General features: G+C 45.9%; 1 protein-coding gene across 4 annotated transcripts in view; it reads left to right on the forward strand.

Annotated features, from left to right (window-relative positions):
* Positions 1-19,158, forward strand: part of frem1b (Fras1 related extracellular matrix 1b) — a 35,466-nt gene extending 16,308 nt beyond the window's left edge. For all 4 annotated transcript variants that reach the window (XM_027290530.1, XM_027290529.1, XM_027290533.1 and 1 more), the window contains exons 21-37: positions 27-252; positions 536-680; positions 2,220-2,361; positions 2,442-2,646; positions 3,833-4,097; positions 6,928-7,348; positions 8,691-8,892; positions 8,972-9,116; positions 9,305-9,434; positions 9,522-9,594; positions 9,702-9,851; positions 9,978-10,303; positions 10,384-10,428; positions 10,522-10,683; positions 11,023-11,141; positions 18,253-18,338; positions 18,750-19,158. In XM_027290530.1, coding sequence (XP_027146331.1) covers positions 27-252; positions 536-680; positions 2,220-2,361; positions 2,442-2,646; positions 3,833-4,097; positions 6,928-7,348; positions 8,691-8,892; positions 8,972-9,116; positions 9,305-9,434; positions 9,522-9,594; positions 9,702-9,851; positions 9,978-10,303; positions 10,384-10,428; positions 10,522-10,683; positions 11,023-11,141; positions 18,253-18,338; positions 18,750-18,958 — 3,051 coding nt within the window. In that variant the 3' untranslated portion in view covers positions 18,959-19,158. The remainder of the gene's footprint in view (positions 1-26; positions 253-535; positions 681-2,219; positions 2,362-2,441; positions 2,647-3,832; positions 4,098-6,927; positions 7,349-8,690; positions 8,893-8,971; positions 9,117-9,304; positions 9,435-9,521; positions 9,595-9,701; positions 9,852-9,977; positions 10,304-10,383; positions 10,429-10,521; positions 10,684-11,022; positions 11,142-18,252; positions 18,339-18,749) is intronic.
* The last annotated feature ends 1,759 nt before the right edge of the window (positions 19,159-20,917 follow it).

The raw sequence follows: 20,917 nt of genomic DNA on the forward strand, positions 1-20,917 counted from the left end.
TTCTTCTTGTTCTCCACCTCCTGCAGGTGAAGGAGGGCGGGATGAGGGAGCTGACTCCCTCCATACTGAACGGGTTCGACCTGGACGCCCCGCTGGACATCCTGACCTTCACGGTGATCCAGCCGCCGGTTCACGGCAGCCTGATCAACGGGATCTACGGCACCGAGATGAGCCGCTACAAAGAGATGGGAGCTGACCTCCTGCAGAGGAGCCTCCCCGTCACCTCCTTCACCCTGCAGGAGCTCCGACAGGGTGAGAGACATTCCAAATATACCATGTTCTGCATTAAAGTGGATTTCACCAGATTTGAGCTGGTGACGTTCAGCAGCAGGTCAGAGTTCACCTTCATCCGTCATGTTTGGTTCTTATATAAAGCCTCAGCCTCTCCTGCAGGTTCTCTGTATGTGTGAGCGTGGTTATATATGTTTATATAATGTTTGAACACATAGAGGAAGGTAAACACTCGCTTCATTTGTAACTAATTACAGACGCTCCTCCTCCCTGTCCTCCCCTTCACCTCCTCCTCCCTCTGCAGGCATGAAGATCGTGTACATGCACGATGACACGGAAACCCTGAAGGACACCGTGGCTCTGTGGCTGACAGATGGTGTCCACACAGTCCAGGGGACGGCTCAGGTCACCGTGCTGCCGGTCAACGACGAGAAACCACGACTGCTCAAGTACACACACACACACACACACACACACACACACACACACACAGATGTTTATTTTCAGCTCAGATCTCGAGATCGTTTCATGTAACAGTTCCCAACATTACATGGGAGTACTCACTAAGCAGAACGGCTCAGTTCAGAGTAATATAGTAATACAGTATTTTAAATCATGTGATTATATTTTGCATTAATAGTCTCAGAGCTGTCGGATCTATTTTCCATTTTAAGCAGCTGTTCTGGTGATGAAGTCACTTCAGTGTTTGCTGCAGCAGTGAAACCCTCAGCAGGAGGAGGCGAGGTCAGGGGAGTCAACATGGGACATGAGGGGGGAGGAGATGGGGGGTGTAACCTGTGTGCACATGTGGCGGGTCGCCTCCTCCTCCTCCTCCTCCTCCAGCCATAATATTTTCATTTGAGTGATTGGGAATTTGCATCCTTGACTGGCTTCCTCCTGCTGTCCCATCGCTCCCCCTTCTCCCCCCTCGTCCTCACCCCCTCTGTGTGTGTGTGTGTGCTGTCCCCGGATCAGTTTGGTGTGCGTGGGTGCGTTGGCACGGGCCGAGCTGGTTCTGTAAAGACCGCCGAGGCAGAAGTAACACGGAGACTTGGCAGATGCCGGCCGCCTTGTTTGTTGCGTTCCTGCAGGATGTTACGTGGCGGCTTCTCTCTCCTGCGTGGATTTTAGTCACGAGTGAAAAAGCAGCCAGACGGTTTCTGATGTTCACCCCCACCTCACCCAACACCACCACCACCACCCGAGACCTCCATGATCCCGCTGGAAAAAGCTCAGACTTCTTCCTGTTTGTGTCAAAGTATCTGCAGTCATGTTCAAACTGGCTCTCATGATTCTTCCAACTTTATTTCAGACAAACAAAGACGTTATCATCTCATAGATCATCGACTGTGCCGAGATATTTAATCTCACTGCACATTACGAGCACATTCTGTCTTCTTTACTTCAAACAATCGTAATATTTCTCTTCTTTGCATCATCTTTGATGTCAGAATCAGTTCCATACTCTGAGCAAAGCTTCAGTAGCTTGTCGGCCAGCACTAGACAGCCAGAAATCATCTGCATACATGAGGTGATTAAAACATTCAACCAAACATGACAAACAAATCATCCATCTACATAAAAAGAAAAGGAAATCAGATGCCGGCCTCTCCGACTCTGCTACTTACACAAATCAATATCTCGATGGATCAATGAGTGACAGTCGCTCACCTTAAACAGGAAGGACAGCAGTGATACAGGAGGTGGATTTGATGGGGAGATGGTTGGAAGGAGTTTGGAGGAATCTTCCTCAGTGAGATGTAGGTGGATGCACCTTCAGTCGGGTGGTTCTGTGACCTGGCCTCTGATGGTCGTGTTGTTAAAGAAGGGTGGAGAGGTGGATGGTGGAGGAGGCCTTCAAATCATTTCTTTGTGGCTGAGCCTGGTGAAATGTGGTCAGGCTCCTGGAGTTGTGGATTTCTGGTTTAGTCTGTTTGTGTTTGGACTCGTAGAAGCTCGAGTCATCTCATCGTCTCTCCTTGGTTCAGGAACGCTGGGTTGGAGGTGAACTCCGGTGAGCGCAGGGTGATCTCCAGCGTGGTTCTGGAGGCCGAGGACCTGGACACCCCCCCAAACCAGGTGTACTACTTCCTCAATGCTGAACCACGCTTTGGCAAACTGCAGCTGAAGGTGAGGACTCAGATCAGATGTCATACGATCTGAACTCGCTCAGTCTTGTGATGGTTCTGAACCGTGTCTTTGGTCCACAGACTGAGTCGGGTTGGATCGAGCTGTCGGCTGGTCAGAACTTCACTCAGGACGACGTGGAGATGAACCGTCTGTGGTACGTGCACACCTCCGCCACCAACGCCGCTGGGTTCAAAGGTCACGACAGCTTCCGCTTCACCCTCAGTGACCTGGACAACGAGACGCCGACCCAGAGCTTCTTCATGTCCGTCCACGCGGTGCAGAAAGGTCAGAGGTCAAACTTAAAGTCTTGTTTACAGAAATAAAATGTCTGAAGTTCAAAGAATAATTCATCTGGACAATTAAAAGACCTTTAATGATTTAATTTGTCCAACAGTTTAAGAACGTTTGTGGACACAGTTTGAATGAACTGTGTCCACTCCGTGTCCAATGATCTGTGGCCCCTCCGTAATCCCTCCGTGATCCCTCCGTAATCTCTCCGTAATCCCTCCATGTTCCCTCCGTGATCACTCCACGGTCCCTCCATGTTCCCTCTGTGGTCCCTCCGTGGACCCTCCATGGTCCCTCTGTGGGGCCACCGTAACCTCTCCGTAATCCCTCCACCGTCCCTCCGTGGTCCCTCTGTGGTCCCTCCGTAATCTCTTCGTAATCCCTCCGTGGTCCCTCCATGGTCCCTCTGTGGGGCCTCCGTGGTCCTTCTGGCCAGCCGTGGTTCATGTATTATTAAGCGCCCCGCCTCCTTCCAGCTCACCGTTCCAGGTTTGCCAGTCGGGTGAACACGGTGCGACGAGGCCTCGGCCCTTCTGGCTCCATGCCCTCTGATCCTGGAGGACCCGAGGTGAGAAACGAGCGACCTCCTCAGCCGGTGAATAATTAACGGAGGGAAGGTGGAGCAGCTGTGGAGGGGCGTTGGCTCGAGTCCTCTGGGTTCTCCACCTCCACCGCCTCCTCCTCCGACAACAACACTCCAGAAAAACCCTGAGACCGGTGGACTGGGTTTACACTTTGTTTTCTGCTCGTCGGGGCATAACTGTGATATTTAAAGAATGAAATGCTGATGTCGAGTTATTAATACACGTATGATAATATGTAAATAATCCAGAGCTTCTTAAAAGACTTTCCGCTCTATATGTGTGGTTCCCACTCTGTATTTTAAGTTTAAGACTTAGAAAAAACTGGACGTAGTCTCTGTGACGTCCCCGCAGACTGTCTAAAACCTGGACGTAGTCTCCGTCACGTCCAAAACCTGGACGTAGTTTCTGTGACGTCCCCGCAGACTGTCTAAAACCTGGACGTAGTCTTTTTGTACCAGGCTGTAAACATGTTTATTTCTGCTGTGAAGTTGGACATTTGAATATTTGAACATTTGACTTATGGAGCCAGCCTCAAGTGGACGTTAGAGGAACTGCAGTTCCCTCTGGTGTTTTGACCTTTTCCCTCTGGCTGCCTCCAGGTGACTTAGTGCTGCTGAGCAAGGCAGTGAGTCTGACGGAGGGTCAGCGGGTCGTCCTGAACACCGACATCCTGCTGGCGTCAGACTCGTCCGGCCGTCCGGAGGAGCTGGTCTACACGGTGACGGTCCCGCCTGGACACGGCCTCGTCCACGCCGTCCAGCAGCCCGGGGTCCCGCTGATGAGCTTCACACAGCTGGACGTGGCCGCACACCGAGTGTGTTACACCCACGACAACAGCCACCACGCCGAGACCGACGCCTTCAGGTCAGAACACACACAGACACTGAAAGACAACATGTATGTGTGTACCATGAGGTAAAGTTGGTGTTCTAAACACGTGGAGCAGCTGTGCTGCTTGACTTTGGCCCTCTCAGTAAGTGAAGCTATTTTGCAGCACAGCATGAATTTCTGCACACATCAGGAGAATAAATGGCAAATTATCTGCCTACATATTGTGAGGCGAGGATGTTTCTGTCAGCACCGCGCCACAAAAAAAAGAAAGGAAAAAAAAAAAAGTATCACACACAAATTTGGCCGACGACAGAAAAACTGAAAAAACTGGGCACGGAGACGAGTCAGCGTCAGGAGACGAGAGGCTTTCTCTGCTGCAGTATGTTTATCTGCTTTTCCAGCCAATTTGGCAATGACAGGGTTTTAAAGGGGGGAGGAGGAGGAGGAGGAGGAGGAGGAGGAGGGTGACCTGGAGTGTGTGCAGACCTCGGGTTTGTCACCCAGACCTCGTCTGCCCCGACCGGCTGGCTATCTGGCTCTCAGAGAGTGGTCAGATCACAGCCAAGACTCGAAAGACTGACAGACAGACAGACAGACAGACAGGCACACAGACAGACAGGCAGACAGACAGGTTCATCACCATAAACAGCTGCTGGAGCTAATTCTCTACCACAGAAGAAGAACGAGGTGACCAGGGTCATGTCTGAAGGTCACATCCTCCTCCTCTTCATCTTCATCTGATGTCTCTTCACAGGAAGTAACGATGTCACATGATTTATTACCTGAGTCTGTTTTTGTCCACAAATTCAAAAATGTGCATTAAAAACAGGTTTAATTTATAAAAAGTTCAAAATTGATCGATCGATTTATTTTTATTGTTATTTGATTTTGTTGTAGAGAAAAACTTCTTCATCCATCATCTCATCTATATTTAGTGTTTTGGATTATTTCATAAATTAACAAAATAAACAGTTTGAGTTGTGAGTGTGTATGTGATTGTATTCAATTCATTTTAATTTATAAAGCACCAAATCATAACAGAAACGATCTCATGAGCAGGTTTAGACTGTGCTTTTTATAATATTATTTAATATAACAATTATATATATTATATTATCTACACAGATAATGTTCAAAATTTCACACCAGGAGCAAGAAAGAGAGGCAGAAAGATGCACAGCAGCAATAAAATAACTATAAACTTTAATGGAGACATGACTAAAGACTGTGGACTAGCAATAAAAAAATAAATATAAAAAATAAATAATAATAATAATATGTCACAGTGTGATCGAACCTGAAGTTACAAAGTTAGTGTGAGAACAGACGGAAAAGCTTCAACATGCATGAAATTTAATTTAATTTATTTTAATTTAATTTAATTTCAGGAAGTTTGCTGCAGTGTGTTGTTGTTGCTCAGAGTTTCACAGAAAGGTCCAGACCTTAAATAAATCATTAAATATTCTGATAATCGATGAATTCATTAATTATTTCTTTTGATGTCCTCTGTGACTGAAGATCTCCGTCACCATGGAAACACTGATCAACATTTTATGAACCAAACTAATCAATTAATCGATAATGAAAATAAATCTTTGTGTACGAGGGAAGATTAAATCATCTGTGTGTGTGTGTGTGTGTGTGTGTGTGTGTGTGTGTGTTGCCGTGACAGCAGATGATGAATGGGCATTATTACGAGAATAACAACAGCGTTGGCACGGCGATGCCGGCCAGAGAGGCGGCCACAGAGGGCCGTCCCTGGGCAAATATGGCCGACATCGGAGCCAGATGTTACACCAGGACCTGCCTCTGTGTGTGTGTGTGTGTGTGTGTGTGTGTGTGTGTGTGTGTGTGTGTGTGGTGGCCAGTGTGCTGAGGCCCGGGGCAGTTTGTCAGCTGCAGGGCCGAGAGGCAGATTGTGTTGGCAGAGGGTTGAGAGGAGGACAAAATGCACACACACACACACACACACACACACACACACACACACTATAGTGACAAATGCCTGTGTGTGTGTATGTGTGTGTGACGATCTGGTGAACACACACTAACACTCAGTGATTGATGACTGAAGCTGCTGTCAGTCATGAGATTAATTACTGTAAACATTTCATAATCAAACGTGGAGACACGAAAGGTCGGAGGATGCTAGTCAAAAAACATCCTACATTTCCCACAATGCACTTTGCTGGTTCCTTTTTACACACAGGAAGCACATCAGTAACCATAACCACCTTTTTGTCTCTTTTCCAGAGTGGAATCCCACTGTGTAACTATGTCCAGCTGTACTCGAGTATTTCTTCTGATTGCATTACTTCTGATCAAAAACTAGTCGAGTTGACAACTTTGCTGACAGCCAATCATCATCCAGGTCCCCTGCAGCAGCTGATCTCACTGCCTAGTCCAGCAGCAGTCAGCCCAGAACCAGAACCAGAACCTACAGCAGCAGCTGATATCACTGCCTAGTCCAGCAGCAGTCAGCCCAGAACCAGAACCAGAACCTACAGCAGCAGCTGATCTCACTGCCTAGTCCAGCAGCAGTCAGCCCAGCTCGGCGTCTGTCTTTCAGCCTTTTATTTCACCAAGCTCTCACCAACCACTAAAAGTCAGTCCCACATTTACTCTTGTCCGGCGGCTTCTTGCTCGCTCACTCTCTCCTTTTCTCTTCTTAGCTTCCTCCGTCAGCGTCCTCTTCACTCTCTGCTCCTCTGCCATCATGTCCATAGAAGCTGCTGAGCCTGGTTACATTGTCTGATTGTCCAGCTCCGGTTCTGGCATGACACCCCTCCTCTTCAGCATTCCTGTAAACTTCTTCTTCTTCTTCTTTCTTCATCAACATCTCATTCTAGTTTTGTTTTGACAGTTTTGTCGTCACCAACGGCGACTCATCACGAAGCGGCACCCTCCACTTCACCATCCAGCATGGCGACCGCATCCCGCCCACGCTCCACCACAACACGGGCCTGCGTCTGCAGGACGGCTCCACGGAGACCATCACCACCGACCAGCTGCAGCTCACCGACCCCGACACCGCTGTCGCCAACCTGAGCTTCGCCATCACGCGGCTGCCGCTCTACGGCCGGCTGCTGCTGAGAGAAGTCCCACTGTCAGCGCCGCTGAGCTTCACCCAGACGGACGTGGATGAGCTGAACCTGTCTTACCAACACGACCTGGTCAGCCCGGCGGAGATCGACAGGTTCTACTTCCTGCCGACCGACGGGACCAACAGAGGATACCTGGAGTTTGGACAGCTGAGAGAGGAACCTGCTGTCTTCAACATTCAGGTGAGCTGAACACACCTGAGTTTAATTTCTCTTTCAGTTCGAGAAGACGGTGAGGCGAGCGTGGTGTACTGGACCTTACAGTACATAGGGTTCTTGAGTAGATGTACTCAGTTACATCGAGCTGCTGCTGCATGAGGCAGGTTTGGTCGTCTTCATGACAGCAGTAGTGTTCGTGAAGTCAACTCTCAGGTGACGACTGAAGTACACAGATAAATATTTGAAGCAGAGAGCAGCAGGTGAGCCAAGACCAACCCCCCCTCCATCACCCCACCGTCATCCACCCAAACACCCCCATCATCCCTCCATCGCATGCTACCTGGACAAACACACACAAAGGCAGCCAGGTGGCTAACACGCTGGCCAGGCCGACTGTCCTGAGCCGCTGAGAGATGATGTGTGTGTGTGTGTGTGTGTGTGTGTGTGTGTGTGTGTGTGAGTATTCAAAGACTTCATGAATATTTCACACACACACACACACACACACACACCTCAAGAAAAAACAGAAACGAGGTTATTTTTGTCTTCAAAAGACTGAAAGAGTTAAAAAGAAAACAAACTAAAGTTGATATATACTAATGTATATAATATACTATGTAATATACTAAAATACTGATTCATGTTAGTAACACATCCAGCTCATGTCTCTCTTCACCTCTGTACTCTGATGTTTTCTGACTGTGAGAAACTGTGTGAATAGTTTAATAATAATTTGAACTTTTCTTGGTTTGCTCATTGTTTTTATCACTGAGTTCATAAAATGTGAGGAGACGTCTTTAAATGTCATAAACCAGAAGAGATTCAGAGATTTAAAGATGTTAAAGTGCCTCATATTTACACCTTTAAATAACTTTTTAATATTTTTTTCCTCTCAGCGTTTAATTCAAGATAAACAACCGACAATAAAAACAGAATGAATAAAACTGAGCAGAATCAGGGACAGAGGGAAACAGAAACCTGGATCACATGACGGGAGCGACACCTAGTGTCCAGAACTCAGTACTGCACCTGCAGCTGGTGGACAAAATAACATGAACACCTGCTCCTTCACCTGAGTAATGTCAGTTTTACGTGTTCCACAACATTTCTCAGATAAATATGAATATATGTGAAAATATCTGACAACTGGAGACAAATGTCTCTGAAATACAGAGCTCCAGTCAAACCTTGAAGACACATTCAAAGTTGGTGAAATGTTCTGTCCCTTTATGTCTCAAAGTCTTGATGGACTGTTGTTTCTCTTCACTCAGCTGAGCAGTTCTTGTCACTACAGAGGTTGAATGGAGCTGTTCTCCTCTGAACCAGGTGTGAACCTTTTGTCTTGTCCTCTTCCTCTTGTGTTCAGGTGGATCGGGTGGACCGGACACCTCCCAGTCTGACCACCAGGCAGAGTCCCAGCGTTGTGGTGGATCTGGGCGGAGGGCGTTACGGCATCTTCATCACCTCCAAACACCTGCAGGCCTCCGACCCCGACAGCCCCACGGAGGAGCTGGAGTTCTCCATCACCAGACCGCCGCACTTCGGCTACCTGGAGAATGCTCTCACAGGTGAGTGTTACCTAGCAACACCTAGATATAGACTTACATGTTCAGGTGTGTTGACACTCTTATCGTCCCGTCCTGCCAGGAGCTTACATCAAAGGTCGTTTCACCCAGCGGGACGTGGATCAGCGCACCGTGGTGTTCGTCCTCCCGGCCGACATGGAGGTGACAGCCGACAGCTTCCAGTTCCTCCTCACCGACCCAGCGGGAAACACGGCGCTGCCTGAGATGTAAGTTTGAAGAAGCACCTGAGTGATCTATAGCAGTGGTTCCCAACCTGAAGCTCCAGACCCACACATGGTTCCCCATGGGGTCGTTAGAAGATCTTGTGTTTAAGGAGTTTTTAAGAAAGTAAGAATATGTCAGCAGTTTGTGGCTGTGTTCAGTGCATGATGGACTCATGGAGTGTCTCCTGCAGACTGGAGCTGTCCTGGTCTCGGGTGGAATTGTCAGCGACCTGCTACAGAACCTGCGAGACAGCGGGGACGCTTCAGATCCAGATCCAACGCAACGGGAAGAGCGCTGACCCGGCGTATGTCGCGATCCAGGTACGACGGTGATGCCTTCCTCTGCCATCCACAGACTCCAGAAGTTCATGAGTTGGTGCTCAGTGTGTTTGTTTCATGTTTGTGCAGGTGGAGGAAGGATCGGCCAAACCCGGCAGAGATTTCACCCACAGCACAGCTGGTCTGATCCAGTTTGACCCAGGTCTGACTCTACTGGACTCTGTTCAGGTCTCCTCCGCTTTAGTTAACGTGGACGCGGTCAGGAGGACAAGTATAGATGATGTTCTCCATCCTGTCTCTGTGTCTCAGGAGTCAGTGTGAAAACCTGGAACATTTACCTGATAGACGATGGTCTGGAGGAAAACCACGAGACCTTCACTGTCACCCTGAAAAACCCCAAAAACGCCGTCCTGGGACAGAGGACGTCTGCTAGCGTCGAGATCATCGACCCCAGAGGAGGTTTTTAACATTTCTGCACACCTTTATACTACCATAAACATAGAAACATTGTCTTTGTGTCTGACTCTCCTGAGCTCTGGGTCACAGATGTATGCAGATGTTTCGTGGTTCTCTGCTGTGTATCAGGAAGGTGTGATCCAGACGACCTGAGGGTGGAGGATGACGAGAAGCGACTCCCAGCTCCTCCTCGCCTTCCTGACCCTCCCAGACCGGAGAAGGAGGAGGAGGTGGAGGACCCCGTCACGGACATCGAGGCGGAGCTGCTGTGGGAGAACCAGCCTCAGCCTCCCAGGGGAGACGTCCCAAACAGACGGCCCTACTTAGACTATGGAGTACAAGATCCACAGGACCAGGCGGCCTCCAGCTACAGCCAGATCTACTACCCCAGCAGGCAGCTGCCAGGGACGGGTACTGGGGGGACTGGACACAGGGTCAGACATGGAGGCCTAAAGGTGAGTGTCTCTCTGTCCTCTTGTACTGATTAAAAGATCATTTAACAGTTTATCCTGCATGCTGATGTGCTGATGTTCAGGTCCGTCTGTCAGGAGAGAGGAGGACTGAGGAGAAGGTCTGGACGGTAAGACTCCGTCTGTTAACCACAGCTAGATAAACACTCATACCACATGCACACACACACTGTGTTAAAGTGTGCCTGGTCCTCCTCCCTCAGTTCCACAGTCTGACTCCTCTCCGGCTGGAGGAGCTGAAGCCGGGTGACGTTGGGTGGAGCCAGTCACCTCAAAGTCGCCTCCTGCAGGAAGTCCCAGTCGGAGACCCTCCTCAAATGGATCATGCAGAACCAAGACACCACCCAGAGCTACGCCAGCGCAAAGTACACACGTACACACACACACACACAGTTTAAAGATGAGAAAACAACTTTAAACAAATCAGAACCAGAGAAACGCACAGACACAAGCCGCCGACTGTCAGGCGGTTCTAACCTAAATAACATCCGAATGGATCCCTCTGATTGGATGGTCGGGTCAGGTGCCGCTCCAAGAAGGGATGACTCCGGTGGCCACGCCTCCTTCAGCCGGAGGCCAATCAGAGTATTGTTGATGTAAATTATAAGTAAAGTAAATAAAATAAACCTTCAGTCGGCGGCGCTGAGGTTCTGGACAGCTGGTTGTCGCTGGTTGTCGTGGTAACTGTCTCTTTGTCTCCTCAGACTGAGAAGTCCGTCAGCAGCTCGTGTCCTGACGGTTCGACTCATTACAGGAGACGCTGTTACATCATCAGCTCGTCTGTGGCGAGCTGGGCAAGCGCCGAGAGGACCTGCTCGCTGCTGTAAACCACACACACACACACACACACACACACACACACACACACACACACACTTCACCCCTGAACTCATATAATGATGCAAGCTGACCAATCAAATGAAAGATTACAGGTCTGACAGAACTGCAGCTATGAAATGTAATCTAACGTGGGTGATGAATGTCCATTAAAAGTCACTGTAGTGGCTAAGTCCCATTTTCAGCCGCTACTGGTGTTAATTTTGTTGATAGACGTGTGAACCAGGGAAACCGACTTTAACTGAAAATCCATTCATTGCGCACTTTGCACTTTTCCACGAGCTTCACAAACAAAAAGTGTCCTTTTAAACAAAACCACGCACATCCTCCAAGTCCACAGTCCAAAACTTTCTGCCCACAAAATCAGACGCACCTATGGCTGATGATCTGTAATAAACAGGTATGGTTGGCCTCGGCCTATACCATACCACCCCCTAGTGTTCAGGAGGGATATTTAAAAAGGAGCCACAAAATGCAAGACAAAAACAAACAAAATAAAACAAACTCCTAACATTCAGAAACATAGGCAATAATACCTCATGCAATGTTTTTGATTGCATTAGCTATCATCAACACGTGAATTTGAACTTAATCCTCAATCTGTAGCTTCACATAAGAGGCAGATTTTTGTTACAGGTCTTTCGATTACACTTGTTTTAGTCTTAAGACGAACAGACCGTACCAGACCTCTCCTATCGGGAAAGGTTTTCACTATTCTTCCAAGCAACCAGGATCCTCGTGGTGCTGTAGAATCCACGACTACAACAACATCTCCAGGCATGAAACTTCTTTTTTTCCTTTGTCCATCTTTGTCGTTCTTGTAACAGTGGCAGATACTCAGCAACCCATCTTTTCCAGAAGAGATTTGCAATATACTGAAGTTGTTTCCATCTTCTCTTTGTATATAGATCTTTCTTTTCAAAAAGTCCTGGTGGCAGAAATGGTTTACCTTTCATCAGAAGCAAGTGATCTGGGGTCAGTGCCTCGAGGTCATTTGAATCTTCAGACAGTGTTGTGATAGGTCGATCATTCAACATTGCTTCAATTTCACAGAGCACGGTTTGAAACTCTTCATCATCCAAACTTTGTCGACGTAGGACTGAGCTCAAAATCTTTCTGACCATCCGTATGATGCGCTCCCAAGCGCCCCCATGATGTGAACCAGCCGGTGGGTTAAAGCTCCACTTTATTCCCCTTTGTGACAAAGATTTTACAATGTGGTGCTGGTTTAGAGAAGCTAAGGCTTCTCTTAGCTCTGTTTCGGCTCCCACAAAGTTTGCCCCATTGTCCGAATCTTCACAAAGCGTTGATGCATGAGTTTGTGTCGAGAGAGTAAGCGACCTCCAGGTGAACAGCTCTACTTGCCATACGAGTGAAGATTACTCCATATCGCTTCACAATGCTACGTCCTCTTTTCACGTCGGCTGGGCCGAAGTAATCTACACCGACATTAGTGAATGGAGGGAGATCAGGAATGATTCTCTCGATCGGCCAGTCTGCCATTTTCTGTTGTCCAGTCTTTCCTCTGTACCGCCTGCAAAATCTGCACCTTGCGATGATCTTTCTTACTGCAGCATTGGCATCTGTGATCCAATATTTTTTCCTTACAGAAGAAAGTACATGATTTCTTCCCCTGTGGCCAAGCTGTTCGTGAAAATAACGAAGAATAAGGCTTGAGATATGTTGGTCTTTAGATAAGATGAGAGGATGTTTCTGTCCTCTGGCATTGCGGCCCTATTCAGCCGTCCTCCTACTCTTAAAAGTCGAGCTTCCAAAATTGGATCCAGTTTGGTGCTGCCCTTTGTTATTTCTGATTTCCCAGATGTTAATGCAGCAATTTCATTTGAGAATCTCTCTCCCTGGCAAAAGGAAATTATTGAAGTCTCAGCCTCCAAGAGATCATCCAGCGACAAGTTCTGATTTCCAAGCGAAGCTCTAAAGGCTCGCATTTCTTTATCAAATGATGACGATTCATCAACACGAATATTTCCAAGCTGCAACTGTTTTCTTTTCTCACTCAGTTTTAACAGCATTGCTTTCAGTTTGAGGATCCACGCCACTGCAACCTTTAGCTTCTGCCAGTCAGAAAAATAAGCTATCAGTTGGTTTGTTGCATCCAAGGTACTGACAATAGTTGTATTTACCATGAGGTTCCGTTTAACCTCTGGATCATCGGGGGTGACACTGAAATCCACAGGAAATTGCTGGCTACTTTTCTTCAGGCTCCCACAGGAACTTTGGGCTTTCTATCCATCTTTGATTGAACAGATTTTCAGCCTTCAGTCCTCTTGAAGCATCATCGGCCAGGTTTTGTGATGTGGGAACGTATCTCCACTGTGAAACATCTGAATGGTCTCTTATAGCAGATATTCTGTTAGCAACGAAGGTTTGGAACCTTGTGTCTTCATTTTTTACGTACTTCAGAACTGATGTGCTGTCAGTCCAAAATTTTGACTTTTCCAAGGGAAGCTGCAGCTCTGTTTGAAGCATTTTGTCAATTCTAACAGAAACAGCTGCAGCTGTGAGTTCCAGACGAGGTATGGTAACAGGCTTTAGTGGAGCCACTCTGGCTTTACCAAACAAGAAAGCAACATGAATGATTTTCTCAACATTCTGCATTCTGAGGTACTAACTGTACCATATCCATTCTCGCTGGAGTATGAGGGGTGCAATGAAACCCAATGGATCATAGATGGATTTGATGACAGACAACATGCTGCGTTTGGTGTGGGGCTGCTCCTTAAGGCCCTGTAGAAGTTAACTTCTACAGTTAAGTTAACACCTTTAAATTCTGCTGCACAGTCAAACACAACTCGTAATGTTCCCTTCCGTGGGTGGTGAACTCCATGGTGAGGTATATACCACACCTCACCCTCACGTGGTTCTAGCTGATGTTGTGGCACTGACTCGGCATATCCTTTGCTCATGACGTCAGTAAGAAAGTTTGTGTACTCACTATGAAAATGTGCATCCTTCTGAAGTTTCCTTTTCAGACCGTGAATACGTAGCTTGGCTGCACAGAGGTTGTTTGGTATGGTGACATTTTCTCTTTTGAAAGGTAAATTCATTTTATAATGACCTTTCTGAAGCTGAACAGAGCTTTCCATGATTCCAATAAACCCTTTCTCATCTCTTGACATCTCCTCCTGGTCTTTAGGAGTCATTTCATTAAAATCGTGGTTGTATTGGTTGATTAACAATTCTTCAATTCTGTCAACAACAGTTCTGTTAAGAATAACTGCAGGGCAGCCACTCAAACTCTGCTTGTCATTGTTTCCTTGCAGTGGACCATTAATCACCCACCCCAGTAAGGTTCTGACAGCATATTGTCCACTCCATGGCTGTTAATCACCTCCCACGGTTCCATCAATTTGGAGGCATTGGTACCAATTAATAAGTCAACATCAGCTGCTATCCGAGGAATCTGAATATCCTTGAGATAAGGCCACTTAACCAATTCCTGATAATGTTGTCTGTTGACACCGGCATCTCCTTTTGGGTAAACACATCAGGAAGCTCATAGAAGTGTTTTCCAGAAAATTCTGAGATTTCCAGGCCGTTAACAATGCAGCTTGATACTGCCTTATTATGCTCCATGGTGCACAGATTAATTTTAGCTCTTCGTCCTTCGATGTTCAACCTGTCTGCCAGTTTTTCCAGGTGCCTGTGCTTCCTGGGTCCGGAAAAGCGTACGTCTCAATCACCTTATTTCCCTTCGTGCACTTCACTTGTACAGGCAAGATAGTAAGAATGCCATTGCCAGCCCTGTACGACCACAAGTTGAAGTGGTGGTGAAACTTTCGACTCTCTTCTTTGGCAGTTCAGTATCTCCATGGATAACCCTCTCTTTTTTTTCAATATGCAAAATGTTGGGATGACTTTGGTTGCAATGTCTGCAAGTAATGCGCCTGTCGCAGTTCTTGCTTAAATGCCCTGTGCACAAGTAACTGAAACAAAGAACTTTTTCCTTTAGAAAGTTTAGCTTTTCCCTGTGCTCCTTTTTCCCCCAGTTGTGGACACTGCTCCAATGCATGACCACGAGAACAATATAGACAGGTATTGTACAGGAGAAAACTTCCTTCTGAACTTCAGTGGGAACATCCGTTTTAAATTCATCAGTGATTGACACATGAGTTGCGAAACAATTTCTTTTGAACTGTGATTTCGTTTGGGGCTTGCCTTTGGTTCCTCCTTTAACAAGCGGAGTATCCTGTATGTCGCCAAAGACTGGGTCTGAAGCTATTCTGACTTGATGCTCAATGAACTTGACGATGTCAGTGAAGCGAGCTCTTCGATCCTGGCGGTCCAAAATGTCACACGCTCTTGCTCTCCATTTTTCCTCTGAGTTTCTATGGGAGTTTCTGAATCAGTTTTCATACTTGCTGGCATGTTTAGCTCTTCCAAGTATTGTAGTTCCTCCATAGTGTTGGAACACTCGTGCAGGTAAAGTGCATATGCTTGTAGTCCTTTAACGTGCTCAGATTTCACATTTGGCCATCCAGTGATTTTTTCCATATAAGCTGCTGTTATCTTTAATCCATTTCCAAAATGCTCTTTAAGCAACTGCTTAGCGACGGCGTAACCTCTATCTGGAGTTAAATGAAGGCAGCTGCGTACCAAGATCCCGTGGCTGCCCCCTGGTGAAGTGCTCCAGATAATACAGACAGTCTCCTCTACTGTTAGTCTTTGCTCCACACAATATTCAAATATTCTTATAAATGGTTTGAACTGCAGAGGATCTCCATCAAAAATAGGAATTTCCCTGCGAGGTAGAAACTGAGAACTTTGCATTTGAACAAGGAGTGTTGTGATTTCATTTTGTCGCTGCAGCAAACTGTCGAGGTTTCCTGGTGTTTGATTACTGCCTTGAGGAGGTAAAGAGATCTGGAACATTTGCGTCTCCAGAGGACCAAAGTTGACTGGTGCACTGAATGTTCATGCTGAGGCGTATGCTGTTGCCTGGACTGCTCGTGCTGAAGCTCATATTATGCCATGAGATAAAAGATATAGGCCTGTCTTTAAGTTGAGATCCCTTTTTAAAATAAGACTCCATTCGAAACACTGTCGCTGGTCTGCAGCACTGTTAGCCTCAGCTCAAGCTCTGTCTCGCCGCTCCTCTAAAGCATGCGTGTCCTTTAACGCAGCAGCACGAGTCATTACCGCGGCCTTCTCTGCTTCTGCTCCGATGCTGCAGATGAAGCATGAGATTTACCACTTTGTGACTTGACCGTTTACTGGGTGTGTTTGATTCGACATTTGAAATGCTGTCGTGAGGCTCAACACAAATCTCCCCTTCATCATTGTCACCGGCCTCAGCAGAGCAACTTTGAGTTTTAGACAAACACTTACTCACATCAGCAATAAAATCATTCACATTTCTGCTTTACACCATGTTTCATGTTTTGTTACTTCATCTTCAGGTAATAACCCAATAAAGTCACATGTGCTTGTTCTGCTCATCACACACAACCTTATTTTATTTACACAAGTTTTATCACACATCAAGTTAACAGTTGTTTCTTTTGATTTAGACAATTTTTTCAGTTTTAGTTTTTCTTTTTGTAAATGTCTACGTTTTCCATTAATGCTTTGGCTGTAAAATGTCTAATGCGTCTGTTCTCGCTCTTTTGCATCAAGTTCAGTCTCATTCACCGACAGTTTATCTTTAATAAGTGAGCCGCAAGCAGGGGTGGGCGATATATCGAATATACTCGACATCTCACGCTTGTTCCACGTGAGATGTATGAAATGACATCGCGACCATCGAGTACTTGTCATGTAAATGTTTTAGCGAGTTAATTGAAGATGGAGACGGACGACTTGGTTCCGAAGAAAAACAACTGCGGTCACACCAGCCGTCTCTCGTTTTCACGTGGTCACGTCAGCTGCTCCGATATTTTCAAGTGCGCCCTTATTGCGACTTTATGGCAAAAACTCAAATACAAGTCAGCGCCAGCTTACTGCAGCATGTGGACACTTCCGGTTTTCAAAATAAGACGTGGGTGTTAAATGTATTAAAGGTTTATTTTATAAATATGAAGAATGGTTAAAATTTGATTTAAACAGGTCTCATAAGTCAAGTATGATCCTGCACTGCTTCAGTGCTCATATGTAATTATAAAATAATAAAATTCATAAAAAATATGACAAGTTAAAATGCTATAAAAAGAGGTGTGTCTCATACAGCAAGTGTAAATCTACTGTTCTACATTGATTCTGAGCAATTACAATGCTATCAAGGTAATAATGACATTATTATTTATTAGAAATAAACAGTACAAAACAACAACAACAAAAATATCGAGATATATATCGTGTATCGCGATATAGCTTAAAAATATCGAGATATTGGTTACAGGCCATATCGTGCAGCCCTAGCCGCAAGGTTGCGCAATTTCCTCTTCCATTTGATGACGTCAGTGGTAAATAAACACAGTTTACGTCTTCACGTGCGCGGTGCGTTGGATTTACGCCAACATGTGCGTGCACATATTTACACATATTTACAATTCATTTGTGTCAGCTGCACATACCCCAAACGTTGGCCGGCGAAGGTGGTCCGATGTCCGGATCTCTGCCGCTGATGTCCCGGTGGCTCCGGTAAACCTCCAGCAGGTCACGTGTGAACCGGAGAAACCGACTTTAACTGAAAATCCATTCATTGCGCACTTTGCACTTTCCCACGAGCTTCACAAACAAAAAGTGTCTTTTTAAACAAAACCACGCACATCCTCCAAGTCCACAGTCCAAAACTTTCTGCCCACAGAATCAGACGCACCTGTGGCTGATGATCTGCACTAAACAGGTGTGGTTGGCCTCGGCCTATGCCATACCACCCCCTAGTGTTCAGGAGGGATAACATACAAAATAAATACAGGATCAATGGCTGCTACAGTCACAGACAGACTCAGATTATTATTCAGAGTCCAACAGCGTTGAAATGATCCTACAGACACAGACTGTTTAAATCCACCAGACTCCTTTGACAAAAACAACATTTTAACATTGGTCCAATAAAAATAACTGTTCAGACACAAGACATAACATAACACAGGTAGCCAGATGTGTGTTTGACTCTGTCCATATATCTGTGTCAGGTTCAACAGCAGCCTGACCAGCGTGCGCTCCAGAAGAGACATGAGCTGGCTGTGGAGGTTTGCAGGGAGGAAGCCGTTCTGGATCGGTGAGTGTGACCCACTGAACACGTGATCCAACATGAACACATCCTTCACACTTTAGAACTTTAGAAACATATAACATCTAAATCTGAATACATTAAATATGATCAAATATATTTATTTTATATCTATTTATTACATGTAGATAAAACTCCCCCTGACGTCTGACATCTTTTTAAAGTATCTTCCTCACTGTTGAAGGAGCCTGTTACTTTACTGAAGTGTTAAACGAGGACTCGACACGCTTAACCCTCTTATGATGTTTCATGTGCTGACTCTGATAAAAGCTACTTGAGGTCTGCTAACAAGAGATCTCATTAAAGCAGACCGCCTCATGAACAGGTGATAAAGGAACTTGTGACTCTGTCAGGACCGGGTGTTGATCCTCTCTCTGGACTCTTCTTCATGTGTCTCAGGTCTGTCTGGAGGTCCGGGTCACTGGATGTGGGCCGACGGTCAGCCAGTGTCCTTCTCCAGACTGAAGGGGGCGCCGCTGGGCCGCAGTGAGTCTGACGCGGGCCCGGACTGTGTGCTGGTTGAAAACCCCAGAAGCTGGATCTCTACGAGCTGCTCCCCTGAAACCCAGCACAGGTTCATCTGTTCAGCGCCGGCTCAGACTCACTGAGAGACACTCAGAGTATTTACTGGTACCAGTCGTGATGACCCCTGTGAATCTGTTCAAGTCATATTTAATGATACGTAACGATGCTGCTCTGTACATTAGTTTTCATATTTTTGTCATAATAAAGATGCTGCACAAATTGAAGTATGGATCAGCAGCTTCACTCTGTGATGGAGTATAACACGGGTAGTTCAGTTTCTTTATTAATGAAGATTTTGTGAAATCCACACAAACATATGGAGAGTTTCTAAAAGATGTCGTCTTGTTATACATTAAACAGCTGAAACCATTAGTTCGTTAATAAGTGGGTGGACAGAAAATTAAAAAACATTTCCCGGGTTCAGAGATGCTGCTTTTCTATTGAATCATGTGTAATCATTTTCAGGTTTGGACCAACTCCAACAGTAAAATCCTTTAACATCAATGCATGAGCCACAATTATCCACTGAGACCAGAGAGAACAGAACGACAGTCACAGTGTTCAGACGCTTTGAAGCTGCTACAGTATAAATCCACCCTCAGTACAGTCGTCATGAACGGGGAAATTAGCTACAGAGACCAAAACTGTTTTTTGTACCAGGCTGTAAACATGTTTATTTCTGCTGTGAAGTTGGACATTTGGACATGGGGACTTATGGAGACTGACTCACTTCTGGAGCCAGCCTCAAGTGGACGTTAGAGGAACTGCAGGTTGTGTCTTCACTTCAGACATGAAGGTTGCTGCTTGGTTACAATAAATTATATTTTTTATTTATATACATTAATAACTTGACACCACGTTCACTAACAGTAGCTAAACTTTCTGTAAACTGTTCTTTAGACTACATATAAATGCCTCATACATATGTGCTTACACAGTAAATATGATGAACATAAAAGTCACATCTTACATAAGATGTTAAAACTCGTTAATTAATTAATTAATTAATTAATTAATTACATTCTTCATTAAATGTTGTTTTTGTTTTGTTTTTTTTACAATCATGCGCGCCATCTTGTTTCCTCCTCAGCGCCATGGTGACAGTTGCACATGCGCAGTACAGATCGAGCGTTGACATCATGAATTGTGATTGGATGATAGAAACGTCCTTCTTCAAGTTCAACCAATAGTTTGACTCCTTTCTGATTTTAATGTTTCGCGCCTGTTAACGGCTGTCACAAGCCCCGCCCTCCTCCTTCACACAGTCACGTGACTGCGGGGGCGGGAAGATTCCCGCCGGAATAATTTAAAATATTTAATAACTAACGATATATGACGCCCAAAAATAAACGCTAACACACCTGAGTGACACACACCTGAGTGACGCACACCTGAGTGACACACCTGAGTGACACAGGAAGACAGGTAAGCTAGCTAGCTACCCTCTGTTCTCAGTGAGTGTTAGCTTTACTTGTTAGCTCGTGTGTGCTAATGTTCGGCTAGTTTGAGCAGGTTCGCCACACGGCCAGGTGTGCAAGATGTAAAGGTAAAATGTAAATGTACTTTATTTATACAGCCAGTCAGTCCTTTCGGTGTACCAAAGTGCTTTACAGTAGATAATAAATAACAAGAACAATAGGTAAAAAACAAACAAAATAAAAACAATAAAATGCAACGAAATCGAATAAGAAATGATAAAAGTGTCATCACCAGATACCTGCCTTAATGAAAACATTAAAGCAGGTATCTGTATCTCTAGTGATGACGCTTCGAGACGCGCTTCAAACCCTGAACTACAAGTCCACAGAGCCTCTGCTGCGAGGCCGAGACGCATGACGTCACCTGACTGGTTCGCGGTCCAATCAGGTCAGGTCGTCGTCTCGGTTCTGACAGGTGAAGGTCTAAACTATGCTACTTGTGTGTTGTCGTAGTACAGGCATGTCCAAAGTACGGCCCGGAGGCCAATCACAGCCCACGGTCAGATGTCATGCGGCCCTCAGCTTCATGTTTATAATAATGTTATAATAATACAATATATTGTT

The sequence above is a fragment of the Larimichthys crocea genome, chromosome XVII, assembly GCF_000972845.2.
Source record: "Larimichthys crocea isolate SSNF chromosome XVII, L_crocea_2.0, whole genome shotgun sequence".
Taxonomy (NCBI): domain Eukaryota; kingdom Metazoa; phylum Chordata; class Actinopteri; family Sciaenidae; genus Larimichthys; species Larimichthys crocea.